Genomic DNA, 13824 nt, shown 5'->3' on the forward strand with positions numbered 1-13824 from the left:
TATTTTGTACATTTATCTTTTGTAGCCTAAATAAACTAAAACTGAAACAAACTATAGGCCCACTACAAGTTCTTACAGAATTCCTACTGAAATACATTAAGAATATTATGGTAACCCCGCAGAGCAAAGGGCTGAAGTGGGGCACAAGTTAGCATTTATGGGCGGAAAAGACAAGCAAAGCTAAAAGATGAAAAGCATGCGGAACATGGGTGCAGCCTTCAAACACAAAAGACCCCTTGCTGATCAACAGCACCCCCATCTTCCTTTAAAAGCCGCCCCCTCCCTCTCCAGCCCCCCCTTTCCCTGGTCGAGGTGCATTGTGGGGAGGAAAGTCGTTGCCATTCGACCTCTGCGGGGCCTGCGCGGACGCAGCGAGAACCCTGAAATTCATTATGCGTTTAAAACCTTTATTTATTTCCGCATAACCTACATACTCTCACCGGGAGGGCCAAAGCGGAGAAAAGAAACGACGACGGTCCATCTCTTTCGGAAGAATACATCCTTTACCACACATTATTTTTGTCGGAGGGGGATACTGTTGAGAAAGTGAAGATTATAATATATATTAAGAAAAAATGTCCGGTGAGAGAAACCGCAGGTCGCTGGCTTTCCGAGGAGGTGGATTAGCTGGGTTAACGGGTTCCAGCGGTATCGGTGGGGGGAACTGTAACAGCTGGGAGGCCCCGGCCTGTCAAGACCGACAGTTTAACGGGAACAGGCCGGATCAAGAAGAGGACAGGGATCTGGGGGCGAAGGGATCATCGCAGAAGAGAGTGGAGGGCGCTGGATCTGTCAGCGATAGCACGGAACCCGAGGCGGAGGAAGAAGAGGACCCGGAAGGGGGCAGCTGGGCAGCCGTGGAGGGCGACGATCGTGTCGGCTCGGTGGGAGACGAGGACGGGTCCAGGGAGGGGAGTAGCTTGACAGCAGGGAACGGTCCCAACAACGCCGACGGCCAAGAGTCGGGAAGCGGAGCGACGACTGGAGGCGAGACGGGATCCAGGAAATCTGGCGTAGAGATGAGACCGCAGACGCTGCTTCAGAAACATTCACTATTCCACGCTTCGTGGTTGCAAGAATTTCCATGGCTAAAATTTTGCCAGGAGACGGGAGTCATGTCCTGTTCGTGGTGTCACAACATTGCCACTAAAAACAGCGACGAGCTTGTCAAAGGCAGTCGCAACTACAAACGGGCCTTGCTGCTGAGACATCACCTGTCTTCTGAGCACGGAAGAAATGACCCCACCAAACAGGTAACGTTAGCTCAAGTCCGTGACGGTTTCGCTCAGGTACTTAACGTTAACGTAACGTATCCTTACTTAACTTACCTGTCACACATTTGAGATAACATGTGACTATTTGTTTTGTTTGTCCCTAGTAACTACACCTTTTTTTTTACAACTTTAAACACAACGAAGGCGAAAATAGGCCAATACCTAAGCTTCACAATCCCTCCCCCGGGCTGATTAGCTAGCATCAGCCTGCTAACCTGAGCTAACAACTAGCTTAGCCGTGTAGCCGCTTGTAGCTTCGCTGTCTATCTGGAGGTAGATGACCAGCGAATGCGGTGGAAACCCCCTAGCGAGGCTAATGTCGACTGAGTTACAGAATGGCAAAACACAGAACCACTTCTAAATGAGAGCGACACGAATCTGTCGGATTCACTTGCCGTGTAAAATGTTGAGTGTCTGTCCACTCATCAGTCAAGTGACATGCTCAGACCTGCACCAGTATGACACCTGCTATCACACCGGAGGCTGTTTCTCTGAATGAAGGATTAACTTCATGTGGAAAAATTACTGTCACTCATTTTGAAAAACTCTAAAAAAAATCAGTAACAATTAGTGGACAGTGGCAGTGTTGTGGAATACTTCTTGTTTGTTGATGTACACTGTACAGCACACCCTTTTATTGCATCAGCAGCTGTCTTAATTGCTAGCTTGCTAGAGGTCACACAATGGCAAGGGCTCGACCCTATTAGCCTTTGAGGAACCGCACCCCTACCCAACCCCTTCCCCCCCTCTTGGCCTCTCTTGCAGTTCTGCTGGCTGGCAGTACCGGGTGACCTCTGAGCGCATTTCTTCCTCCTCCACCTCCTCCTCCCTATGGGGAGCTAAATTAGAGGCATTGTGTTAGAATGACCCCCCAAAATCCATAGATGGTGTCACTTGCAGGGCTGGACAAGAGAAGAGGAGTAAATCATGTTGCCTGGAGCTTGACAGCTCGCCTGGTTCATATGCAGCCTATTGAATAGGCATGAATGAGTGAAAAGGATGTCAGTGAAATAAAAGGACACAGCATCACCTGACTCGGTCATCCACACATTTGTGGATTACTGGGTTCTAGTGGTATATCTTTGGGTCATATTTTATGGTTAAGACCCCATCCTGTATACACAAGACTGAAACCATACTAAATGGAAAATTACCTCTTTATTTCATTGGCATATAAAGTCCGTGTGGTAAGCTTGAGGCAGGTTTGAAATTATTGACAGTGTCCGTATATTAAATGCTTTTAATTCAACCAAGCCACTTATATATTTGGTGAACTGTGTCTTTATTGATGTGTTTTAGATGTTTTTTATGGGTTTGTTGTTTTTATTGCTGTGCAGGCAACATTTCTATGATATTCCTTCAGAGACCTCATAAAAACAGGGAGTGCATATTTGCCTGAACAATTGGGTGCCAAAGGGCATTTCTCCCGTCAGACCTATATTTGAAAAAATAAACTTACTGTTACTTACTGTTCCGTGTGCATTGTTACAGCGGACCTCCTATCCTGACAATGGTCTGTGTTGTCAGGGAAATTAAGAGCGGGGTGCTATTTGACTCTAATTTTGTGAGCGAAGAGGATTGCACTACCACATTTAGTTCCTTCCGTTGCACACGCAATCACTAATCAGAATGACTTAAAGTGATCCACTAACTTTGTACACATCTCTAATTGGTAAGGAGAGCAGTAAGAGTGGATTAGGGGCTTGGTGTGGCTTTTCCCTAGCAACAAGGACCCTAGACACTACTGAGAGGTTATCCAGACCATTTCCTCATGTAGAATAGAGGTGGGAAGATAAAGTCCCGTTGTTGCGCTATTGGAAATGAAAACTGAATTATTTTTTTGCGGTTGATATTCCTCAGATTCGGGTTTTCTCTTGAAACTGCCCTTTTTATAAAACGACAGTTGTCATATATACAAGACTGTTAAGATAATGATCGGCAGTGTATGTTGAGCAAGGCAGCATTGTGAAGTAGTACATTAAAGGGGAATTATGGTGCGAGGTAATGTCTTGTTCTATTTACCCATTCCTGACGTTAGTCAGGCCCCTTCTGCATTCGTTAAAGCTAACTCAATTAGCCCTAGCACACCAGGGCAGCTGTGGTGAATGTGGGTCTCCTTGGAGAAGGGGGCTGTTGTCCTTAATTCTCTTAGGCTGTCTTGTGCTCAGATTGTTCCTTATGCTCACTGGTAAAAGTTTAAGATGAGACAAAAGTAAACTATCGGTTCCCTTAGATCAAATATGAGATCACACATGTGGGACGCATATAAGTCAGTTTTATTGTCTAGTAACAGTTTATTCTTTGTTCACAAATTGATGAAAGGTAATGTCAGACCGACATTCATGGTCACAGAGTAATCCCTTGTCCTCACCATTAGAGATTATTCAACAACTGTAGTTCCATATATAAATCGTAACACACATTGGTACAGTGCATAATTGCAGTATAAAGTTAGTTGCACTTCTCTCCACATCCAGCCTCTTTCTCTCTAACACACTTTTGCACTTCCTTGTCTCTCTTATGTATGTTCTTTGCTTCAACGTCAATAACAAATTTAATTTTCATCACTAATAAAGACACCTGTTTCCTTAACTTGTTCAATATCCAAACTGCATTCAAACCGGGGCCAGGATGAGGCTCCCGAAGTCATGTTAGACGATCCACGTTGCCCCATTCAGTTTGACGGCCAAACAAATGTTACCTGCATCACTGTGTTGTCTGAATGGGGTGTAAGATAGGATAACGCAACACTTTATTGATCCCCGGGGGAAAGTGAGATATTGGGGACCTATACAAGTCTTTTACACCCCCAAACACAACACCCATTGTTAACAGCGAGTCTCCCCGAAAGGAAAGGAGACCCACCCATTGCTGTCTGGTGTCTGCCAGATAGATGGGATGTTTATTGGGGGCCACAGGTCAGGGGAATGGGGTGGAGTGGAGCCAGAGGGAGAATTCTTGTTGAATCTGTCAGTGACTCTTCCTTCCCCTCGTTTTCTTTCACCCCCCATCTCTGCCTCTTCTGTCAGAGCATTGTTAGGAGGCCGGGACACACTCAGTGCAGCACTCCCACACCTTGGGCCAAACGCACACTACGGTATTGTTCCAGCTTCTGGGGACAGACTGGTTAGATGAGGAGGGGGGATTGAGGGAAGCAGACAGTTAGATGTAGGGAGTTAGTGAAAGACCGGTGGAGATAGCCTCAGGGTCGGGCTGGTCATGGGATTGATGGTGGGTGGGGTAGATGAATGAGGGGATGGAGGCAAACATGTAGGGGTAAATGGTAAACAAAAACTGGTTCCAGTGTGTCATCATGTTTCATGGGAACAGTGCTGTATCACATGATCTGTTAGAGGTCTGCCTGACTGTGGCCAGTGCTCCACTGGCTCAAATTTGTGACTATCTTGTTTTGTTTAATCCACCTGTAAATCAATTCTTATTGGCCGTTCACTGTCGGTTTTGAAGCATCCATGTTAGACCTAGATCAAAGGATTCTTCTGCAACCCAGCGCCCTCTTTTGTTCTTCCGCCCCTAGCATCTCTGGCTCAAATAAAAACCTAGCCACGTCACAACTGGGGGAGGTTGATATTGTCCCCACATTCTCTCTTGGCGCAGGCTGCTTTTGCCTTTAAGCATCTGCTGTGTAGGGTTGGTCTGCTGGTTCTCTAAGCTCCCAGCTCACACGTGGCACATCTGGAGAAAGGATGATGCTGCTGATGAGGCCAGTATGGAGCAACTTATCCAGTACCAGGCTGTCCTAGTCTGACTCCAATACACACACACACACACACACACACACACACACACACACACACACACACACACACACACACACACACACACACACACACACACACACACACACACACACACACACACACACACAGCTCATATCAGAACTAGCTAGGCAAAGACTTATCTCTCTGGCCTGTTTCGTTGCTATGTGTAATGGATAAAAGCTGTGGGGAGTCCTGGGGTTTTGGGGTGGGATGGCTCGTTAGACAAATTCCCAGGTACTAGGAGTCTGAGAACACTTGTGTATTTATGAAAGCTCTAACCTTGGCTCTTTTTTCCCTGTTCAACCCTCGCCATCTTATGTATTTTTGTTGCAGGACACTAAACATTATTCATCTTCCAGTTAGCCCAGCAAATTGAAAGTATGTTGGGTTTACACTTCAAAAGAGGAGAGCAGTACACAAAAACAAAGCAGCAAAAACCGCATGAGACCACCACCAATCCAACTCCTCTTGTTGTGATAGCACTCCTGCCCTTCACCACACCAATATATTCCAGCACAGTACTCAACATGATGGCCAAGCCCCTCAAAAGGCTTTGATGTGTATGTCATGGAATATTTTTTCTCCCCATCCTCTCCGCCTCACCCACATTCACCCTGGCTCCTTTTCTATGCTTGCGAGTGGGAGATGCTGTGTAATAAGAGAGTGAGTGCCAAGCCCTTTTACAAAGGCCCACAGTGAGTGGACAATGAGCCTCGGGGAGAACATGGGCTATTGTGAAGGCTAAAATGGGGTGACCCAACTCCTTCGCTCTCTCTCTCTGGCGCTGGCTTTCCGGCTCCCTCTGCTCCACATTTTCTCCTCCGCCTTTTTTCTCGAGGCTCAAGGTTTCGCTCACTCAATCTCCGCCTCATGCTCTCCCTCGTTCTCTTTGTGCGTGTGTTATCAGGCCTTTCGCTTTTATGCTTCAACCATTTTGCATCGTCGTTTCACACTTCTATCAGCTTCATTACTACTTTTTTCCCCCATCAGAACTCAACATTTCTGCTCTCTTGTCTTCAATTATTTTCTGTCCCTCTGTTCTCCCTTTATTTCTTCTAGCCTGCAAAGTACGTCCAATCCCCCCCCCCCCCATTCTGCCTCTCATTTCATTCCATCCCATCTCTCTTCCATCTCTCCCCCTCCAGCTGTGGCAGAGGATGATAAGCCCCCCTATACTATCCTGTGTGCCCAGGCTGCCCTGGACAAGAGCTGCAGTGTGGAGGGAGTGGGGGTGGGAGCTGGGTGGGGTGGGGTGGGGACCTCAGAGAAATGGATTTAATCTGAATTACTCGAGCTGAAACCCCAGCTGTGTGCATGTGTAGGCAGCTTGATTTGTGTGTGTGTACGTGCGTGTGTGCGCAGAAGAGATGGTGATGGGTGGGGGCAAAAATGCAGAGCTCAAGCAATGTGAATTATTCTGGATTAGGACATCTGCTGTGCAATTCTAAAATGAGCTGGGGTTGTATGGTGTGTGTAGAGTGTCAAAATTGTAATGTTGACTTCTGTACATGCAGGGTGTATATGCATTTTTGGTTGTGTTTTTTTTTTATTGGGCTGTGTATTTTTTACATGTATGCATATGAGTCAAGCCATGTATTTTTGCATATGTAAGCATACGCATACACATGTGTATACACTCCCCTCTCCTCTGCTCCGTACCAGGCTGGCCCTCTGCCCTGTTAAGGGGGAGCAGGGGAGGGGGAGTGGTGCTGTTACAGGGTAGTTCTATGCTTCTGCCAGTTCCCCTCCCATCCCACAGCCACGTTGTGTGTCCTGCTTTGGACACTTGTGTGCCCTCCTCCAGGTCTAATTACGGCCCGGTTTACATCCAGCTTCCAATTTAAAGAGATTATTTAACTGTACAGGAGCTAAATGTGTGTAAAATTCTAAATCTTACAAGTCTGATTTCCATTCTAGCTTTGGTGGTGATAACCTACAGTAAATTGGAAAGTGAAACTGCCTTTGTCTAGAGTTCTTCTGAAAACCAAGAAACTTTCTTGTGTTACTAGTGAGTTATGGCAAATTGACAAAACAAATTTCTCACTGTCGCTTTAAAGGAAATGACTTATGATCAGTGATGCTAATTTGTCCACTGATTAAAGAACACTCACTGAATAAGCTGTCTTTTGAGGTGTCACTGTAGCTGTGCACCTTCAGCTCAGAGTCAGTGAAGGCAAAAAGTTTGGCCACGTATGGGGCTGTCGAAATGCATTCTAAAAAAATATAGAAAATCATTAGTTAAAATATAATTAGGTGAGCAGGAAAGTCTTCAGCAAATCAAAACCGTACAGTCGTTTGTCGAAAGCACGGAATATTGCGGTCTGATTGTACAATAAATGGGGTAGATCTCTCCTAATGTACATCTACAAAGGGAAATACATTGCCTGTATATGTTAAATTACATTCTTTCGGGATTTATTAATCTGTGACCTGTTTCTATTAGAAGTTGTGGAATTTAAGTTTAATGGAGGAAATGAATTTATTGTAGGGCTATGTAATACTACCTAGCCTTAAAATAACACACCTTTTCGTTACCTCTCTCCCATCGGCTCCATTACAGAAGCCTGTCAAACCGGTTTCACCCCTAGGGCAGGTGTGTTAGTGTCACACAAGGAACCCCGAGGGTGTATGTCTGTGTGTCTGTTTTGTATAGACAGAGTTACATGAAGGGAAAATATATTTGTGTATGCATGCATTGGTGCTTGCTTTTGCAAATTAGTTGTGCGCGCACACGTCTCCTGCAATAATGTTTCTCTTTCTTCCTCTCTTTCACGTAAAAGGAGATGGTGAGGCCCTCAGACAATGCCAGCCCCTCCACTAACTCCTCAGAGGAAGACTACCGCAACAAGCCCAATGAGAACTCCTACTGTTACCAGCTTCTCCAGGAGCTGGACAAGCAACGCAAAAGTGGCATCCTCTGTGATGTCAACATAGTCGTCTCGGGCCAGGTGTTCCGTGCACACAAGAACATCCTGGTAGCGGGCAGCCGCTATTTCAAAACCCTCTACTGTCTGACCAAGAGCGAGGCCCAGGACCAAGCCACGGTCACGCACCTGGATGTTGCGGCGGTGCAGGGCTTCTCAGTAATCCTCGACTTTCTCTACTCCGGGAATCTGCTGCTCACAAGCCAAAACGCCATTGAGGTGATGTCTGTTGCAAGTTACCTACAGATGACAGAAGTTGTACATTCGTGTAGGGCTTTTATAAAGGATGCCCTGAATATAAGCATCAAGCAGGAGGCTCCTGATTCAGTGGTGGTGGACTACAACAAGAGGCAGATGGTGTCCAAAGAGGGACAGAGAGGGCTGGACCGGAAGCCGAGCAACTTCTGGGCCACAAGCATCCTGTCAAAGCTGTCGATCAAGGCCAGCAACAACCAAGGAAAGGAAGCAATGGAAGAAGACGAAGGCGGCAGGGTGAAGGAGGAGACCAGCGATATAGAGGTGACAGTGGTTGGGGGTGAGGGCTGTGCCCTTGTGACCCCCGGAGCCTCTGGTAACTGGACCCACAACGACAACTCGTCTGATTCAGCAGAGACCAATGAAACACGGGCGGCAAGTGGCCAGGTGCAGGTATTCGTCTGGAACGAGCCAGCCACGGGTGGAGCTGCAGCAGCACCCGCAGCTATAAAGCGAGAAGCACCGGATGCTGCAGCTGGTAGCGGACGGAGGAAAAAACAGACCACCACCCGGCGTTTTGTGTACAACTTTCCACCAGAGCCTGAAGAGGGATTTGATGAGGGGATGTTCATCCAGCCCTCGGCCTCTTACCCCAGAGAGGACTTCTCTTCCCTCTCCGAAAATGCTGGTATGACACACATTTGTACCTCTCAACACACCTCACACAGTCCCAGTCGGTAGCCTATAATATATGCATAGCTTTCACATTTTACTCTTGAATTTCTTATTCCTAGAAGACATGCTGGAAATAGACATTTTTCTACCTTTTATTATGTATGAAAAGCTGTGTTAAGTCAATAGACGGGGACTCAGTGTAGCATTTTATATAATGTAGAGCAGTCAGTTAACATGCTTTACATGTTTATGTAGCCTTTAGTGCATTAAGCTCAACATCATGGCAAGGGTCAAGGAAGAATGTTATTAAAAGAGGTGGTTGTAACTTTTTATGATGAACAATCCTGCCAAACTTCTTCATTGGCAAGGAGATCCTAAAGGAGAAATACAGTGGTATAAATAATCAGATAACCCTTTTTGAGGCTTCTTTAGCTACCTATAGTAGACCATGTAAAGGCCCTGTGTGCATCACTATACTGCTTTTGAGATGCATCACGATTATGTCTGCAAACTTAACCTAAAGCTACTGCTAATTGGAGACCAGTTATGTCAGGGAGGTAGCATCATTAGCTGGTTTGATGCCTCTCTCTGCCTTATGCTCCACCCACTCCCCCATCCCTATCGGTTTAACCTCTAAAACCTTAAATGACCGTGACATTCAGTTTCTTCTTGTTCCAACACTTCCTTGCAGCTAAATGTTGCTCACACAAACCCAGACACTGTGTTTTCATGGCTGCGCCATTGTATCAAATATCGTCGGTGTTGAGCAAATAGATTTACGTAGATTAAGTATTTAAAATGAAATTCTGTAGGTTTGAACAACGCTTGTCAGCACAACATGCATTTGTAATGATTACCCACCAGGGGGTCAGTGGGGCTGAAGAGGATAACCCTTATAGGCCACGTGATGTCAGTATTTGATCCTCTGTTTGCGGTCTTCCAGCGCGTAAAATTTTGCACCATTTTAATCTAGAACTGGAACATCACACTGTATCACACTACCTCAAATTTAGGAATGATATTTAATCATGTCACACCCATGATTACCGATGTAATTCAATGCTAATAAGCGAAGCCTTGGCCACCCACAGTGGGTAACACTGGCATAATCATCAAATTATTGATCACGTCAAAAAAAGTACAGATTTTCAACTTTCGATCAATGTCCTGCTCTTGGACCTAACAGCAGGGGTAATTGCTTATCAAGCGTAAGTCACGCCCCAGCAATGATCTCTGCTAATCACATCAGAGTGGGGGGCTAGCGAAAGCACAGATGTGTTGCCACATCACGGCTGAGATTTGTTCTACAGGAAATGAAACATTTTGTAAGGTTAAGATCGCTATGTTATGTTTTATAGAAGAAAATGAGATGTCAATATTTTAAGTGAGTAGGAGAGAGAATTAAAAGCCATTTCTTATATATATAAATTTGCACTGTCTCACATTAACATTCAAACCCACACTATTTGTTGTGGTTGGCAAAAACTTAAGTGGCTTTCACTCATTCAATCAGAATTTTCAAATTTACTTGATAAAACCTTGGCGCTCCTTGTCGTCTTTTTTTCTCTTTATCCATTGATACCTTCTTCTTTCTGTCCCTTAATCTATCCATCGCTCCATCCATCCTCTCCACATGCAGCGTAGCGCTCTTAGTAATCTGTTCTCTCAGCTCCAGCCTTCTGTTGGCTCCATTAAGCGCAACTCTCCATGTAACCATAATGATATCACATATTAAGTGGAGTGGTATGGATGAGGGGGAGGGGGGTGTGGGAGGCCCAACGGGGTGTGGGGGGAGAGAGAGGGAGAGAGAGAGAGAGACCATCCCTAATGCAGGGAAGTGAAGAAGCAGGGGAAACATTTCTCCCCTCAGGCCTCCATAAATGCACGTCAGTGCTCTTAGTGCCTCCAACTCCTCGTAGGGCTCTTTTTTTTAATGTGTGCACGAAGTGATCCAGGGTTTTGTAACAGCCTACAGAGACGCTCACTTAGAGACTGAGTTGGTCCACATGTGTGCTAACTCCTCGCCATTTTCTCTTCGTGTGTCTTTGTTGTTTAGCTCCGTGTCTCTTTTTAATGTATACTACGTTTCCAAATAAAGATATGGGCTTCAAGCAGGCTGTTAGTCACAGTAAAAGGTTTCAAGGCAACTGTTTACCCTTAAATTATAGTTTTGTATTCAAAAGTCCATTTACCTCAAACGGTTGAATTCATTCATACAGTGTGTTTACAGCAGAAATGTAGATCTGTGAATATTTAGTCTGTGTAGACAGGATCATCCAAAAAAACCCTCCCCTCAATCTTGACAGCCAAATCCCTTATTGCTGTTGTGGAGAACATTGAAGTCTAGACCTGATAGACCGCTCTGTTGTTTAACATGTGTGTGAGCTGGTGTCTAAAGAATTTGAGGCAAAAATGTGCTGTTTGATGTCAAAGTGAGAGGAGGGTCTTATTTTGCTGAGTTTTTTTTTTTTTTCAATAAATTGAATAGAAAACTGGTGTAGTTTCAATATTGTGAAGTTGCATTTCTTTTTCTGTGGGTTGTTCATCGGTGACCTCCAGACTGTATGTGGCGTTTTTCAGTTCCTGTTGTAAGAAAAGTGTTTTCTGAACGGTTTTTCGGTTCCCTTTTAAGAGGAATGTTCCAAAAAAAAAAACAATGTGTGTGGCTCAACTACATCAAAGTTGTAGATTTGGTGAGGTGAGACAGACGAGAGGACAGAGCTCAGTCTGCAGTGCTAAGTCCATTTCAGTTGTTGAATCTAGATTCAAGACTTATCTTTTTAGCCAAGCCTTTTTTTTATTGACATAGCTTTTTGCTTTGTTTTGCAGAGTTTTTTGGTTGTTGCTTAAAATCAATTATTTATTATTATTGGTTTACAGTAATGTGATATGTAGTCGTATGTACATTGGTCATATTTTTCTCCACACTGTAAAAGCTTCTTAGCCTTGCCTTCAAGTCTTACAAACAAACTAGCTGACCTACAAAATCTGTTGTTATTGTGGAGGAGCTAATGAATTAATCAGGTTTTGAATAGGGTTTTAAAAAATTATACTTGGCAGTTTTCACCACATCTCCTGAGATGGTCCAGTACCATTTATGGACAGAAAGCAATTTGTCAGTGTTTCCCACAGCCTCTCTCTGCTGCTCTAGACTTGATTACTCTCGTATTGCAGCCCAGTGCTCACTTGTTGTGACTTGCTCTGGATATTTGTGTCACCTGATGTCCAAATGTTAGTTCTACTTTGCTGAAATATTAGGTTACAAAGTAAATATGAGAATGCATACAAAAGTCTACTAAAAGTTAATAGATTATTATATAGAGGTTGTTGATATACACACAGTTCTGCAGGAGAGACTAGGAACGGTTTAAAGTTTTGCTAGTGGACACAACTAAGCACCAAAAACCTGTCTTTTGTTTGTGAGATGGTCACTGTAAAAACAGACAGCCCTCTTACATGGTTAGTCGCCCTTTACTTGCATATTTCTGATTGAGCCTGTGAGCAGTCATCCACCAATATTAGCTGCCCCAGTTTCCCACAGTGATGTCACTCGTTTGGCTCTCATTTTGCTCCAGTTTGATCTGAGCGCTCATGCTCCAAGGATGGAAACAACGTAGCCCAAATGGTGGGATTTAAAAAAAAATCTGTGGTGTTTGTCCCCCCTTTCAAAATATGTGCTTGTTTTTTAAGTCTTTGTTTGTCTTTCATTTTTTAAATTTTTTTCATCAAGTAATATGTTATAGGGCTGCAACTGATAATCATTGTCTTTATTAATTCATCTACTGATTTTTGTTCTCAATTTAATGTAGTCTTTAAAATGCCAGAAAACAGCCTGAGCCCTATCTTCATTTTCACGTGTCTTGTTTTGTCCGACAAACAGTCCAAACCCCCAAAAATATTCAGTTTTTTTAAATGATTGATAGAAACCAACCTATATATGGCATTTTGCTAGTTTTTATCAAATAGCTCTAGATGAAATTTCTGTTTCTCAACTAAATTGATAGATTCACCTTTAAAATGTTATTACACATTTACATGCTTATTTAACATAAAATCTGAAAATGACTAACTTATTTTCTTATATCATTAATTTATTTGAAAATTATTGGTACTGGTTTAGAAAAAGACAAAACAGTGACAAATATAACTGCAGAGACAGCAGGTGTTGGAGGTAGACCATTTACAGGGTCACAGGGAGGCTAGTGTTGTGGAAAATAACAGTTGGAAGTGAAGGGTGGTTTCAGCAATATAAGCACTTTGCCATTGCTGTCTGCTCTCGCCACACTGACCCACAGCCAACACTTGGCCAATAAATTCTTGGGTCTTCTCCAAACAAGATGGTTGGATTGTTTAAAGGGTGGGTGCTGCACACAGACACACACACGCAGGTGAAATGCTTTTGCATACACAATAGTCTCCATTGAAGATGGACACACGCGCACACACGCACACACGCGCACACACGCACGCACGCGCGCGCGCATACAATAACTTCCCCAATCCCTGCGAGGTGCAAAGCCGCCAGGGTCTGTCCATTCCCTCCCTTCTAATGCACTGGGGGTGTCCTCACTATTCCAAATATTGACCTAAGGAGAATGGACACACACACACATGCTCACATTCACAGGGGCGTGTCTTTAATGGGCTCTAAGCGCTAATGCTGGAGGAACAGGACACACACACAGGTGCTCACACACAAGTGCTTACAAAAGCCAAATGTAAGATGAGCCGGTGTGAGGGATCAACTCTCATTCTCTAATTAACCCCTTCCCTGCTGCAGCCCTGGTTACACCATTAGTTTGTTGCTCTAGCCTGGGGCGCACACTGCTTTACATATAGTGTGTGTGTGTGTGTGTGTGTGTGTGTGTTGTTAACTGAACCTTCCATTGTGTCATGTGGGGGTGGTTAGTTGTGTACACGAGGCGTTGTGAGGTGTGTGTGCACCCCCCCCCCCCCCCCCCCCCCCCCCCCCCCCCC

At 44.6% G+C, this 13824-nt stretch overlaps 1 protein-coding gene across 2 annotated transcripts in view; it reads left to right on the forward strand.

The window, feature by feature from the left end:
* Window positions 1-317: 317 nt before the first annotated feature.
* zbtb10 (zinc finger and BTB domain containing 10) overlaps window positions 318-13824 on the forward strand; it is a 19381-nt gene continuing 5874 nt past the window's right edge. For both annotated transcript variants that reach the window (XM_046058648.1, XM_046058649.1), the window contains exons 1-2: window positions 318-1253; window positions 7834-8860. In XM_046058648.1, the coding sequence (XP_045914604.1) occupies window positions 576-1253; window positions 7834-8860 (1705 nt within the window). In that variant the 5' untranslated portion in view covers window positions 318-575. The remainder of the gene's footprint in view (window positions 1254-7833; window positions 8861-13824) is intronic.

The sequence above is a fragment of the Micropterus dolomieu genome, linkage group LG09 (genome assembly GCF_021292245.1).
Source record: "Micropterus dolomieu isolate WLL.071019.BEF.003 ecotype Adirondacks linkage group LG09, ASM2129224v1, whole genome shotgun sequence".
NCBI classification, from domain to species: domain Eukaryota; kingdom Metazoa; phylum Chordata; class Actinopteri; order Centrarchiformes; family Centrarchidae; genus Micropterus; species Micropterus dolomieu.